This window comes from Palaemon carinicauda, chromosome 1 (genome assembly GCF_036898095.1).
Source record: "Palaemon carinicauda isolate YSFRI2023 chromosome 1, ASM3689809v2, whole genome shotgun sequence".
In the NCBI taxonomy this organism is placed as follows: domain Eukaryota; kingdom Metazoa; phylum Arthropoda; class Malacostraca; order Decapoda; family Palaemonidae; genus Palaemon; species Palaemon carinicauda.
In genome coordinates this window covers 161,581,627-161,594,042 of record NC_090725.1, presented here as the reverse complement: position 1 = coordinate 161,594,042, position 12,416 = coordinate 161,581,627, and the positions used below count along the sequence as shown (strand labels likewise).

The window sequence follows — 12,416 nt, the reverse complement described above, 5'->3', positions numbered from 1 at the left end:
AAGGCTCAAGGAGCTAAACTTGACCCCACCAGGTACACAGATGAAAATGCACCCAGGTCTTTGGGATCTATAGTACATGAATGAGTTAAGGAGGTGTTGATATGTGACCACATTCCCCCTTGAGTTATATATAATTTGTTTAACTGTTGATCAGTGTCTGGCTTAGAACATTTGGGCTTTTGTGTGGAATTTGGTATAATTCTGTTAGTCTGATTTAGATAATTATAATCTCACGGATGTCGGATCTCCATGTGTTTTAGTAAACCCCTTAATTTTCGGGACAATCAAGTAGACTTCTTGTCTTATTTTCCGTTTTAAACCTTTGACTAGCCATATTCATCCATGGGATTATCTATGTTATTTGTCGAGTCCCTTTATGCCAGTGCTTTGAGCATTCAGGAGGCGTTGTAAACGTTATAGAGGCTATCCGAGCAAAGATCTATCGGTGATTTTAGCCTTCTGCTACCTTTGTATTCTTTATGTTTTATGTTCTGACTAACCCTTTGTTTTGTTATCTTTTTATTTAATTTATCATCCCCCACTCTCAGTTGGGGCACTGTGGTTCGTCGGAAGTAAGTTGAATTTTGTGTAACCTGTTAAGATGAACATATGAAGACAAGCGGGATTTTTAAGAATGAAGGTATATGCAAAGGAAATTCCGATTAATTATTTAACCCAATTGTGTTTATTTATCTCTTTACCATGCTATTGAAAGTTTGAATTGACTTATCAGAATATATCCTTTATATACTCATTTGGATCTCTCCCTCAGAGGTAATTAGATCATTGTATGCTCCAACCACAGTATACCAAGGATATTTGGTTGAAACATACAACGACAGTGATTGCCTGTTGGAATTGTTAGTGAAAGATCCTCCTTTTAAAATTAGGCCTGCGGACAGATTTTACGATAATTTTATCTCCATCCGCTACAGCTACCCCTTATGCTCTTGTGTTATTGTCCTTGCATTTTATTATTTGTAGAGCGGCTGGAACACCAAAGTGTGTGTGTGTGTGTGTGTCACAAAGTAAATGGACTTGAAATTGTGTTTATAGTTTACAAACCACAGCATTGTAGGTTTCTCCCTGATGGTGTGGTAGAGATGGCACTACAATCCCCCCGGATAGGATCTTAGGAATCTGTTGTGGCGTGTTCTCCTGGAAAGTGGTAGTGTCTCAATGGGTGGTTGGTACCTTGGCCAACCTACTACCTATAAATATAAATTTTTCACAGATATAAATGTTGCAGAGATATGGGCATTTTCAAAGTAAATACATGAGATTCTTAGCAAAAGGTGTAACTACAGAATAATATGATTTTCATAATGCGTGCATTCCATTAAAAAAGATCAATTTCCTGCAGCAGTCAAATAGACTTAGATCTAAATACTGTAAAATAGTCCCTCAATTTACGATTTAAATTCTTGCTTTTATGAAATAAAGGAATTTCACTCGGTGCTTTCCATAAGTCCATAAATACACATGTACACTCATTTCCAAAGGTTTTGTAATGATTATTATTGAATAATTTACACCCACTTAATTTATGCTGTATGGATACTGTTTCATAAGGAAGAGCTCACATGTTCTCAGTTACAGTTATACCTCGAGATATAACTGTAATTGAGAAGATGTGAGCTCTTCCTTATGAAACAGTATATGAATTATTCTACACTGAGAACATCCTATAATTGGATTAGTACTCATTGGCATAATATACTTTGCTTCATTGCACCATTTATAGAGATACTTCCTATTATTGATGATGCTGTGTTTTTTCTTTGTTTTTAAGCAGAATGATTCTTCTGAAATCTTCGTAAATTTTAAAATTGTATAACTAAATATTTTCATGTTGCAGATGAAAAACGGCCTGCAAACTCCCCTCAAGGCTCATGCAAATGGTCATATTCCTAATGGAATGTCTGGAGGTTTACTGAATGGACATCCAGAAACGAATGGAAGCATTCAAAATGGTACTGGATCTTTTGGCATTCAGGGAAAGAGAGCAAGCAGTGTTTTTGACACAGATGCTGATGTTGACATCGCCACAATGGCAGCACAGAGGGACCAATTACGAGGTGCAAGAAGTGTGCGAGGAATGATGGCACCTGTGATGAGTAAAGAGGTAGATAATAAATATATGAAGCTTTTCAGAATTTCAGAAAGGTTTCATGACTACTCATCTAAAGTATACTTTTAATTGAAAAAGTTTTATCAACTGAGTGTTATTGGTTAAGAAATTATATCTTTATGACATGTAGTTAAAAGAGAGGGAAATTTGTGGATATTATGCTTCTCTGAATTCAGTTTCCCTGAAATTGAAATTGTGTACAAACTGTCTGCAGTTCATTGTTTGTGAAGTTAATACAAACTGCACTAATTTCTTGTATTGCCTTACAGGAAGAGTCAAATTCGAGGAGTGCTACCCGTAGATTACAGATGTCAAGACATCGAAGTGAATCCATTCATGCTAACCATGAAATTCCAGAGGAGGAAGATGGAATGTTTCCACCACATTATAGGGAAGGACTAGAGGAGAGAGATGTACTTGGGAGTTTGACGAGAAGACGGAACATACTGGATGGATTGCAGGGGGTGAACTTTAGGGCTCCTGGAGAATATTTTACGGATACAGATAGGCAAGGGGACATAATGGCACAATCTATGAGGAGGCAGAGTCTCAGGGGATCAAAACAAAACCTCAGAGATGGAATATACGGGAACTTTGATTCAACCAGTAGCTCACGAATGAGTGGTGATATTGGTTCTCCAGATGAATATTTAACATTCAGAAATGAAGGTGATGAAGGTAGATTAGAGAGGAAAATTAGAAATCCTCAAAAGTTGATACCTAGTTCACATGAAGATATCCAAATTTTGAATCTTCAGGGCTTTATGGACTCTTCCGCTTTTACGAGCGGTACTGGTGGCACCAGCAAACGAAAGAACAAAAAAAAGAAGGGGAAAAAATCAGGTTTAGATGATAAATCTGACAATCCTAACAAAGGGGGCTCAAAGGCACGCAGAAAACGATCCCACCGAAGTTCCAAAAATCAGCCTAGTGATGATGAAGGAGAAATGGTACTGAAAGACATTGATGACCTTGACAATAAAGTTGCAGGTCTGGTCCTGGGGCCAAAACATAATAATGAATCGGCAGGAAGACCTATAACTTTTGACGAAGCAAGTGATTTGAAAACTCTTTTGATGGGTAGTCCTGCCCAGTCGTTACCAAACGAGTGGATGATACAAAATTTCAAACAGAATTCAAATTCAAATCTTTCATATGGGCTTATTCAGAAGAAGGTAATGAATGTAGAATATGTGCAGAATTTTCAGTCATTATTTTAAAAGAAAAGTTGATGTATTATATTCAAATCCTGTAACTGCTATAGTTGTTATGATATATTATTTGGTTGATTTATTTTTATCATTTAGTGAGCATGCTTAAAAATATTCCTTTCACAGGGTGGTCCATGTGGTCTTCTAGCTTGTGTGCAAGCTTATATGATGAAAAGTCTGATATTTGGAAGTTATATAACTCCCGATGTAAGTCCCATAAGTCCATTGCGTCCATCAAACCGTGAGTGGTCGTGGGCTTTAGCAACAGCAATAACAGAAATACTCTGGAAAGCTGGACAAGATCAAAAGGCTATACTTGCACTGTAAGTACAATACATATATTACCAAACAAAATTTACCTATGGGGCAGAATAGACACTGAATGCGTCAATTCTGATTTTTTCTTGATATACAAAGAGGCAGTATAATTTTCTTATTTACTAACGGGAAGAGGAGCCAAGGTTTTATGCTTGTATCTGTCAAGGATGTAAACCTTTGAATTATATATGATGGCTAACATTCAGAAAATCTTTTCATTATACGCCCTGTAACAGAAATGCATTTAAAATTTACTTTAGTCAGTTGTAAGCTTTGTGCAAAATTTCTGCAGAGGATGTTGCCTTGCAACAATACTATGTATAAAGATGCATGATTGTGGGTAAGTGTATGTAGTATTTCCAAGACTATACATTGTCACAATTGCGTGTATTCTGAAGATCCATAAATGTTTTTACCCTGTATGTTTGCTGCTTGAGGAGTTATATATCAGTATTGCCTTCTATCACTATGACCAACTTATTGTCCTGACATAAAGTCTTCATGTTTGTAGGGACTATGGAAGTTCAGATTTTTTTTACTTTAATTGCTGTTCTTAGATTTGCGGTGAAGAACTATGATACTTTAACTGTGTGATCAGTGTTCAAGTTATGAAATAGCATATTTAATTGTATACCACATATTAAAAATTCATAAATAATTTCATAATCATATAACAATTAGTTTATGCCAAATTTCCATTCCCCAGCCCTGGATCATTTCCCCATTTCAACGAGGAAGGTCTTGGCCGGTATACTCGTGATGGATTAACAGAAACCTTGACCCTTCATGAGTATGTTGAACAGTACCAGTTATATAATGCAGTTACCAACCACCTCCCTGCTTTCACCAATGAAAGTAGTGCTGGATGTGTTGTTCTTCTTTTATCAGTCTTGTTGAGTCGTGGAGTTGAAAAGTGAGTCTTTTAAACCTGAACTATTTATTGCACATAGCTTTGGTTTTAACACTGATTTTTAGCATGCTATTGTTTTTGAAACTTGATACGTGTTTTCTATATCTTTCATGTTTATTAAACTTTGATGTTAATACTGTATGTATATATATTTCATTTTATAAAATGTCATTTTGATTAGAAAAATTGATTGGTATATATATATTTATAGTATCTATTATTCATTTTTCGTAATAAGGTATTATATAGAGAACATTTTTTAGAAGTACAGTACTTATGATGAAATTCAAATGACACTTCAAGGTATCATTACACCTTTGAACTTATGGGATTTAGTTGTCTAAAGACACAAAAAGTAATATAATTTGAGTTTTTGAAATAATCTTGCAGTTGAAATTATTGATGAATGATCTTAGAAGCTGAGACAAAGATCTTTTACTCCACTTATTTTGATTATAAAGTATTTTTTGTAATGCTAGTCGATACTTTATTTGAAACATCATCACTTATTTGAGTTTGATTAAAGCATCTGAAACTAGTTATTATTTATTATCTTCAGTGTGAAAATAGATATGGATGCAGGGGGTGGCAATCTTGTGAATATTCATGGATACTCGTCTCAAGAAATCATCAACTTGATGCTTACGGGACGAGCAACTACCAACACATTTAATGGAGAGCAGATTTTAGGCACAGATCCAGAACAAAGGGTTGTTCTGCATGGAATTCAGCACAAGTCTGAAATTGGCTTTCTTTCATTATTTGAACACTATGATTGCTATAAGGTAAAGTAGAAAAAATAGTTTTTATATCTTATCTGTAGTATTTCCAAAAATTCCAAAGACCACCATAAATGCATATAAATGATGTATGTGTGAGGCTTATCTACAGGAGCTGACAATTTCCACAGTTAATTTGAATATATGTGTTTTTCTTAATTTTATATGTATTTTCTGGTACAGTATATTGATCGAATATTAGTACTGTATTGTCTTCATCGGAGACTTGCATTTTTGATCAATTGTTTCAGTAGTTGAAGTATTATTGATATTTTCTTTCTTTTATTTTTCTATATCCCCATGTTAATTTTTACAGTATTGCATCATATTGAGAGAACCTAATCCTTTATTTTGGTTATTATCAATGCAGTGCTGTCAGTGTACAAGGCAGTGCAGTAGTTTATTTGGAAAACTGGTATGTAAATGTGTTTTTAATTAGAGGAAAAGAGTGCTGCATAAAGAGAAAAGCTTGGATTATCAAAATAAAGTTCAACGTACGAAATGAGATTTTATGTGTGAAATTAACATAGCCTGAGCCTCGCTCATCTATAACTCATTTGTGTATAAAGTAGTCCACTTTTATTTAGTTTTTATTCAAGTGCCAATGAAACAGTAAAATAGAAAAGGCTTGGTTCTTTGAAATAAGAAGAAATACAATACAGTTCTTTAATATTGTACATGATATTAATTGTTAAAAATTTCCTAGCTTGTTTATGCACTTGAATTATAAGTAATTTAATTTAGAAAGATGCCATATTGGTGTAAAGATATTTACAAGTAGAATAGGTCCTCGGGTTACAATGGAGATCCGTTCTTACGACGTGTTGTAACTCGAGTTTTAATGTAAATTGGAAAACCCCTAAATACGGTACAATATGTAAGTCACTGACTTATGCTAATGCAGTAATAAAGTCATACTCTAAAACATAAAAACACACTTAATGACATGAAAATATAACTAGAAGAAATTAGATAGGATGGAAGACATAAATATGAAATAAAATGAAACTGTAACCATGAAAATAACATACTGTAATTCTTTAATGGGAGCCATGTTAAATTCACGAAATGTTGTTAAGTTGAAATTGTTGTAACTTGATAACTGACTTTTTTTATGAAACTGAATACGTACAATGGCTATCTTTATAAATTTTCATAACTCTTAGACATTCCTTTTGCATTTTTAAAGATTATGATTCTCCACAGGTTGGGTAACCAAGCTGCACATGCACTCTGTAGGTTGTTCCAAGTAAATAATAGCTTTTCTTATAGGTCTAGGTAACAGGAAGCTATGTATTCCTAGATTTCCATAACCTTTCTATTTCACCTGAGCATTTAGTGAATGCCATGAAAAATGGAAAATAATAATAAAATTTGTTATTACTGTATTATACTCGCCTGATGTACATATTGCTTAGTTCTCAGACCTTTGCTTATATCAGCATAATCTCAGAAAATTAAGAATTTCTCATTGTTTCCCCATCAAGATGCTATGACTCTTGCCCACCAAGGCAAAATCTGAAGTCCAATGGTAACCAAGTCTGTAGCTAACCACATGTGCCATCTTCAGTCTTGAAGGCGTAACTAATATCCTAACCTCTTGACCTTATTAGTCAGTGGGAAAGAGGATGGCATGGATATAAACATCAAGTGAGTATAGAAATAACATATTACTAAAATTCCATTTATTCTTATGAACGGTGTTCATATCACTAATTCACACACTCTGGTGGCAGTGGTGGGGAAAGAGATAGGAAATTTAAAGTCTTAAAATAATACTCATTTATACACCAGACTCAACTCTTGTGTGCCTCTGTACTAAATCATTACAACTATGGTTATAACTTGATACTCCAGGTCATATTTCTAAATACTACTTCATTGCCTTTTGCTTCTCTGTCCTGTGGTGTAATGACCATTTGTCATGAAATCATTATTGGCTCTGAAAGTAGGCACAAATAATAAGATGATCTCCAAAACTTACCTTACATGTACAAGCCTTTAGTTCACTAATGCATTTAGCTAATGCCAACAGGAAAAGTTTTAGCTGTGAGATCTCTAATCTCAAAATATAATCTTTTAAGAAATGTTGTACTGTTTAATAGTCTAAATAATTTTTTCAACCACTGGAGGTTTTCTATAATAAAGGACCTAAATTCATCCACAATAATACCAGAAACATAATTCCAATCCTATGTATTTTAGTACAGTATTAGATATGGACCTGCAACCCTTAATAGCTAAAATTGACAGCTTCTTTTCCTAATAAAAAGGAAAAGAAAAAAATTTAACAATATTACCAAAACTTGTCCTAGATACTGACATGTTTCTTAACTTGCACCTATCAAAATAAACATTCCATTGACTTAGATCAAACTTATTAGAAGACTGTCTCTGGGAACCTAAAATAGACAATCTGTGACTACTGAAGCAATATTATCCATAAAGTAGACAATCTAGAGAGATGTTTTACAGTCTGCATGCAAGTTAGATGTAGTACATAAAAGTTTGGATGCACTGGTCTTGGAAGAGGCTGCCTGAGAAGATTGTTTGCATAGAAACCTTCATGGTCACTCTAACTGCAGAGACCATAGATCTAAAACTACTCTATTTGTGGCCAATAATAAGCTACCAGTGACATCCTGCTGATAACACAACATCATCATCATCATCTCCTCCTACACCTATTGACGCAAAGGGTCTCGGTTATATTTTGCCAGTCGTCTCTATCTTGAGCTTTTAATACAATACTTCTCTATTCACCATCTCCTACTTTACCCTTCATAGTTCTCAGCCATGTAGGCTAATCTCTCTTGGGGAGTGTGAAGATCATACCCAAACCATCTCCATCTACCCCTCAGCATGATCTTATCCACTTATGGCACTCGAGTAATCTCTCTTATAGTTTCATTTCTAATCCTGTCCTGCCATTTAACTCTAAATATTCTTCTGAGTGCTTTGTTCTCAAATCTACAAAATCTGTTGGGCATTGTTTCATTATCATACCACGACTCATGTCCATACAGTAACACCGATCTCACTAAACTGATATAAACAGATTTTTATATGTAATTTCAGGCGATGGGTTATCCAAATTTTATTTAACCTAGCCATTGTCTGATTTGCTTTTTTCAGTCATTCACGAAACTCCAATTCTAGTGACCCTGTATTGGAGAACATAGTTCCAAAATACTTAAATGAGTCTACCTCATTAATCCTTTCTCCTTTCAATGATATTTCATCTTCCATTGCATATTTTGTTCTCCATCATCTCTGTCTTTCTTCTATTTATCTTGAGCCCAACCTCGTGTGATATTTTATGCAATATGGTAAGCAAGCATTGCAAATCCTGTGGTGTTCTGCTAATAAGAACAGCATCATCAGCATACGCTAGGTCAGCTAATTTTCTATTACCGATCCAGTCCAATCCTTCTTCACCATCTCCAACTGTTCTAAGCATCACAAAATCCATGAGGATAATTAACACATGCCCTTTTTGTACTCTGCAGTTCACTGGAAATTCGTTTGATAGGACTCCATTAACATTAACTTTGTACTTGCTATGCTCATGAACAGACTTAAACAAGCAAATTCAAAGAGGAATTTCATAACAACACAGAACTCTCCCCAAAACTGGCCGATGCACACTATCAAAGGCTTTTCCATAGTCCACAAATGCCATTAAAAGTGGATTTCTATATTCTACACATTGTTGTACAACATGTCTCAAAATGAAAATTGGGCTTGTACATCTTCTACCTTTCAAAATTCTGCTTGTTCATCTCTCAGCCATTCATCAATCTTTCTCTCTAGTCTCTTTAGAATAAGCATACTATATATTTTCATGACAACTGACCTAAGTGTAATACCCTGTAATTATTGCAATCAGTCAGGTCTCTTTTTTGCCATTTTCACCAACACTCCTTGTGGCGGGATGTTGCAACAACAAGCCCCACACCCTGAATCACTCTACCAGACAATTGTCTCTGCAACACAAACTTTCCCCTTACGTTTTCTAAAACCAGACTCTTCGACAAAAGGACAAAAAACAAAACAAAACATAACCTTAATACTATATTTCCTACAAACTAAATATATAATCAACAAAAAAAACCTTTCCACAATCAAATAAATCTTAACAAAACTTAAAACTAACCACAACCCACACATAAACACAAAACATATATATATATATATATATATATATATATATATATATATATATATATATATATATATACAGTATTAACCGTACACCATTCATATAAATCCTCCAAAAAAAAACCTAACAAACTTAAAATTAAACCTCACACCAACACCCAAATAAGTGTTTATATGATATTCAGTATTTTAATGGCACCAACACAGCCATCCAGACACTGCCGAACTTTCTTTTACGGCACAACCACAGCCTTGTGGTTAGTAATACACTGTGTGGCAATTTGCCACCACTACCTCCCTGATTGGGGTCCTGGATGCCATCTTCGTCATCATAAACATCATCATCAACAGCAATCGAAATATCATTCGGTCCAGGTCATCAACATAATCTAAATCAGAGTAGCCGTATCAACTTTCTTATTATTAGCCAGGTCGTCAACAATTAATCCAAGTAAACAAAATCTTTCAAAGGAGGAATCACGGCCTGCCAAAATAAAGAAAAACACTTATTAACACTCCTAGCTAACTAAACTATCGCACTATAATCAAAGATAAATAATAAATTGTTCCTATCATTCACAATCACGACAAGTAAAGATAAACAAAACTGTACTTACTTTTTTAAATAAATAAACAATTCCACGCTGGTAAAATAATAATGAAATAAATCCAGCATTCACACACGCAACTGCCTCAAGCTGCAGTCAAATCAAAATAAGCATTCACCCAAGACATTCACCACTGTCGTAACCTAACTAAAAACATAAACAAACAATCTCATTTAAACCAACAGTCTTTCTCACCACAAACAATCGATACACTAACTACCTCTCTCTCTCTCTCTCTCTCTCTCTCTCTCTCTCTCTCTCTCTCTCTCTCTGGATTTGGCAAAAAACAAAAAAAAATAAAAATAAAACAAAAATTAATTCTCCACATCCTAACTCCCATTCATCAGGTTTTGCTTCTTTGTACCACATTCTACAAAATAATCTTGTAAGTACAGGGGTATTCTGAGGGGTCACTTCATTTTCAGCCAGTATCATCTCAGCTGTTATTCCATCGTAATCAGGGGCTTTCCATCTCCTTAGTTTTTTTAATGATAGCTTCGACTTCAAACGCAAGGAATTAATTCATGGGCACTTCAAGGTCTTCCTCACCTTTTCCCCCAAATTAATCCAAACTCTTCCTGTCTAAAACTAGTTTCACCTGTTTAGCTAATCTTGGTATACTGTGTGATATTGAACAGATCTGGATTTGACCAGACCTGTAACATGGCCTCCAATTCTCTTACTAAAGTACACGGAGCTGGTTAATTAATACCTCTACCTATTGACTAGAGATGTTGCAAACATCTCTACATTTTAGCTGTTAACACCAATTCCTAACATCCAGCCACCCGTTGAGATACTACCACTAGAGAGTTATGGCGTCTTTTGACTAGCTAGACAGTGCTACATTGGATCCTTCTCTCTGGTTACAGTTTATTTTCCCTTTGCCTACACATACACTGAATAGTCTGGCATATTCTTTACATATTCTCCTCTGTCCTCAAACACCTAACAACACTGACATTACTAAACAATTCTTGTTCATCCGAGAGGTTAACTACTGCACTGTAATTGTTCGGTGGCCACTTTCCCCTTTCTAAGGGTAGAAGAGACTTTAGCTATGGTAAGCGGCTCTTCTAGGAGAAGGACACTCCAAAATCAAACCATTGTTCTCTAGTCTTGGGTAGTGCCATAGCGTCTGTACCATGGTCTTCCACTGTCTTGGATTAGAATTCTCTTGCTTGAGGGTACACTCGGGCACACTATTCTATCTTGTTTCTCTTCCTCTTGTTTTGTTATAGTTTATGTAATAGATATTTATTTTAATGTTACTCTTCTTAAAATATTTAATTTTCCTTGTTTCCTTTCCTCACTGAGTTATTTTCCTTGTTGGAGCCCCTGGGCTTATAGCATCCTGCTATTCCAACTAGGGTTGTAGCTTAGCAAATAATAATAATGATAAAACAAATACCTTTGAACGAAGATACCCTCCGTTAGGGAGACTCTGGTTCTTTCTGCTTCACTGAACTGCTAGGATGTTCTTTCTTTTTAGTTTGAACTGATGAAAAAAGATTATCGCCTTAACTTCGTTCAAGTCAAAAGTATTTTTCAATATAAAAAGAATTACAGCTGTATAAAAAAAAAAAAAACATTATTTAACATAAGATGGATCCAAGCTCTTTTCCGTCTCCAGGAGCTATGGACTTTTTGTGGAAATGTTACAAAACTTGGCAAAGGTATAGGTTTTGGACATGGGAGGATTAGACGAAAGATGGATTCAATAAGCCAGTATGATCATGGGCAGCGCTCATGGGTCAGGCTGTAAGCTACCCCATACATAGGAACATCTATTCATAGCTGCTCAATCTAAGTGATTGACCTCAGTAATTTACCATTTTCCTTTTAACCTTTGATTTATGTCCTTTCCTCCCAGGATATTAGAACTGTAAATGAAATGGATACAGTTTCATTAGTAGCCTATGTAAAGGGTATTCTTGGTTGAACAAATTTAGCCCCCCCCCCCAAAAAAAAAAATCATTAGCCAAAAAGTCTTTATTTCGCGCAAGTCTGGGAAAAGTCAAATTATTCACATGAAACTTGACTGTATTGCATCAAATATACCCATCACTTGCAGTGTGAACCTGGAAGGTATTTGTCACCCGCAAGAAACTTCATTTCCCATTCTACATTGTATCAGCTGGAAATAATTAATTATCTGGTCCAAGTGTCATCTAGCTACACGATAAACATTAATGAAACAGAGATACTAGATTCCAAAATTGTTGTTTGGACCCACCCTGGATATTCAGAAAAGGTGAATTCCACCTAATCCATCTTACAGAATTCCTTTTGGTAAAT

General features: G+C 35.1%; 1 protein-coding gene across 2 annotated transcripts in view; it reads left to right on the top strand.

Moving 5' to 3' along the window:
• LOC137652787 (uncharacterized) overlaps positions 1-12,416 on the top strand; it is a 397,006-nt gene that overhangs the window by 364,502 nt on the left and 20,088 nt on the right. For both annotated transcript variants that reach the window (XM_068386195.1, XM_068386201.1), the window contains exons 4-8: positions 1,859-2,125; positions 2,401-3,306; positions 3,469-3,665; positions 4,367-4,573; positions 5,130-5,355. In XM_068386195.1, the coding sequence (XP_068242296.1) occupies positions 1,859-2,125; positions 2,401-3,306; positions 3,469-3,665; positions 4,367-4,573; positions 5,130-5,355 (1,803 nt within the window). The remainder of the gene's footprint in view (positions 1-1,858; positions 2,126-2,400; positions 3,307-3,468; positions 3,666-4,366; positions 4,574-5,129; positions 5,356-12,416) is intronic.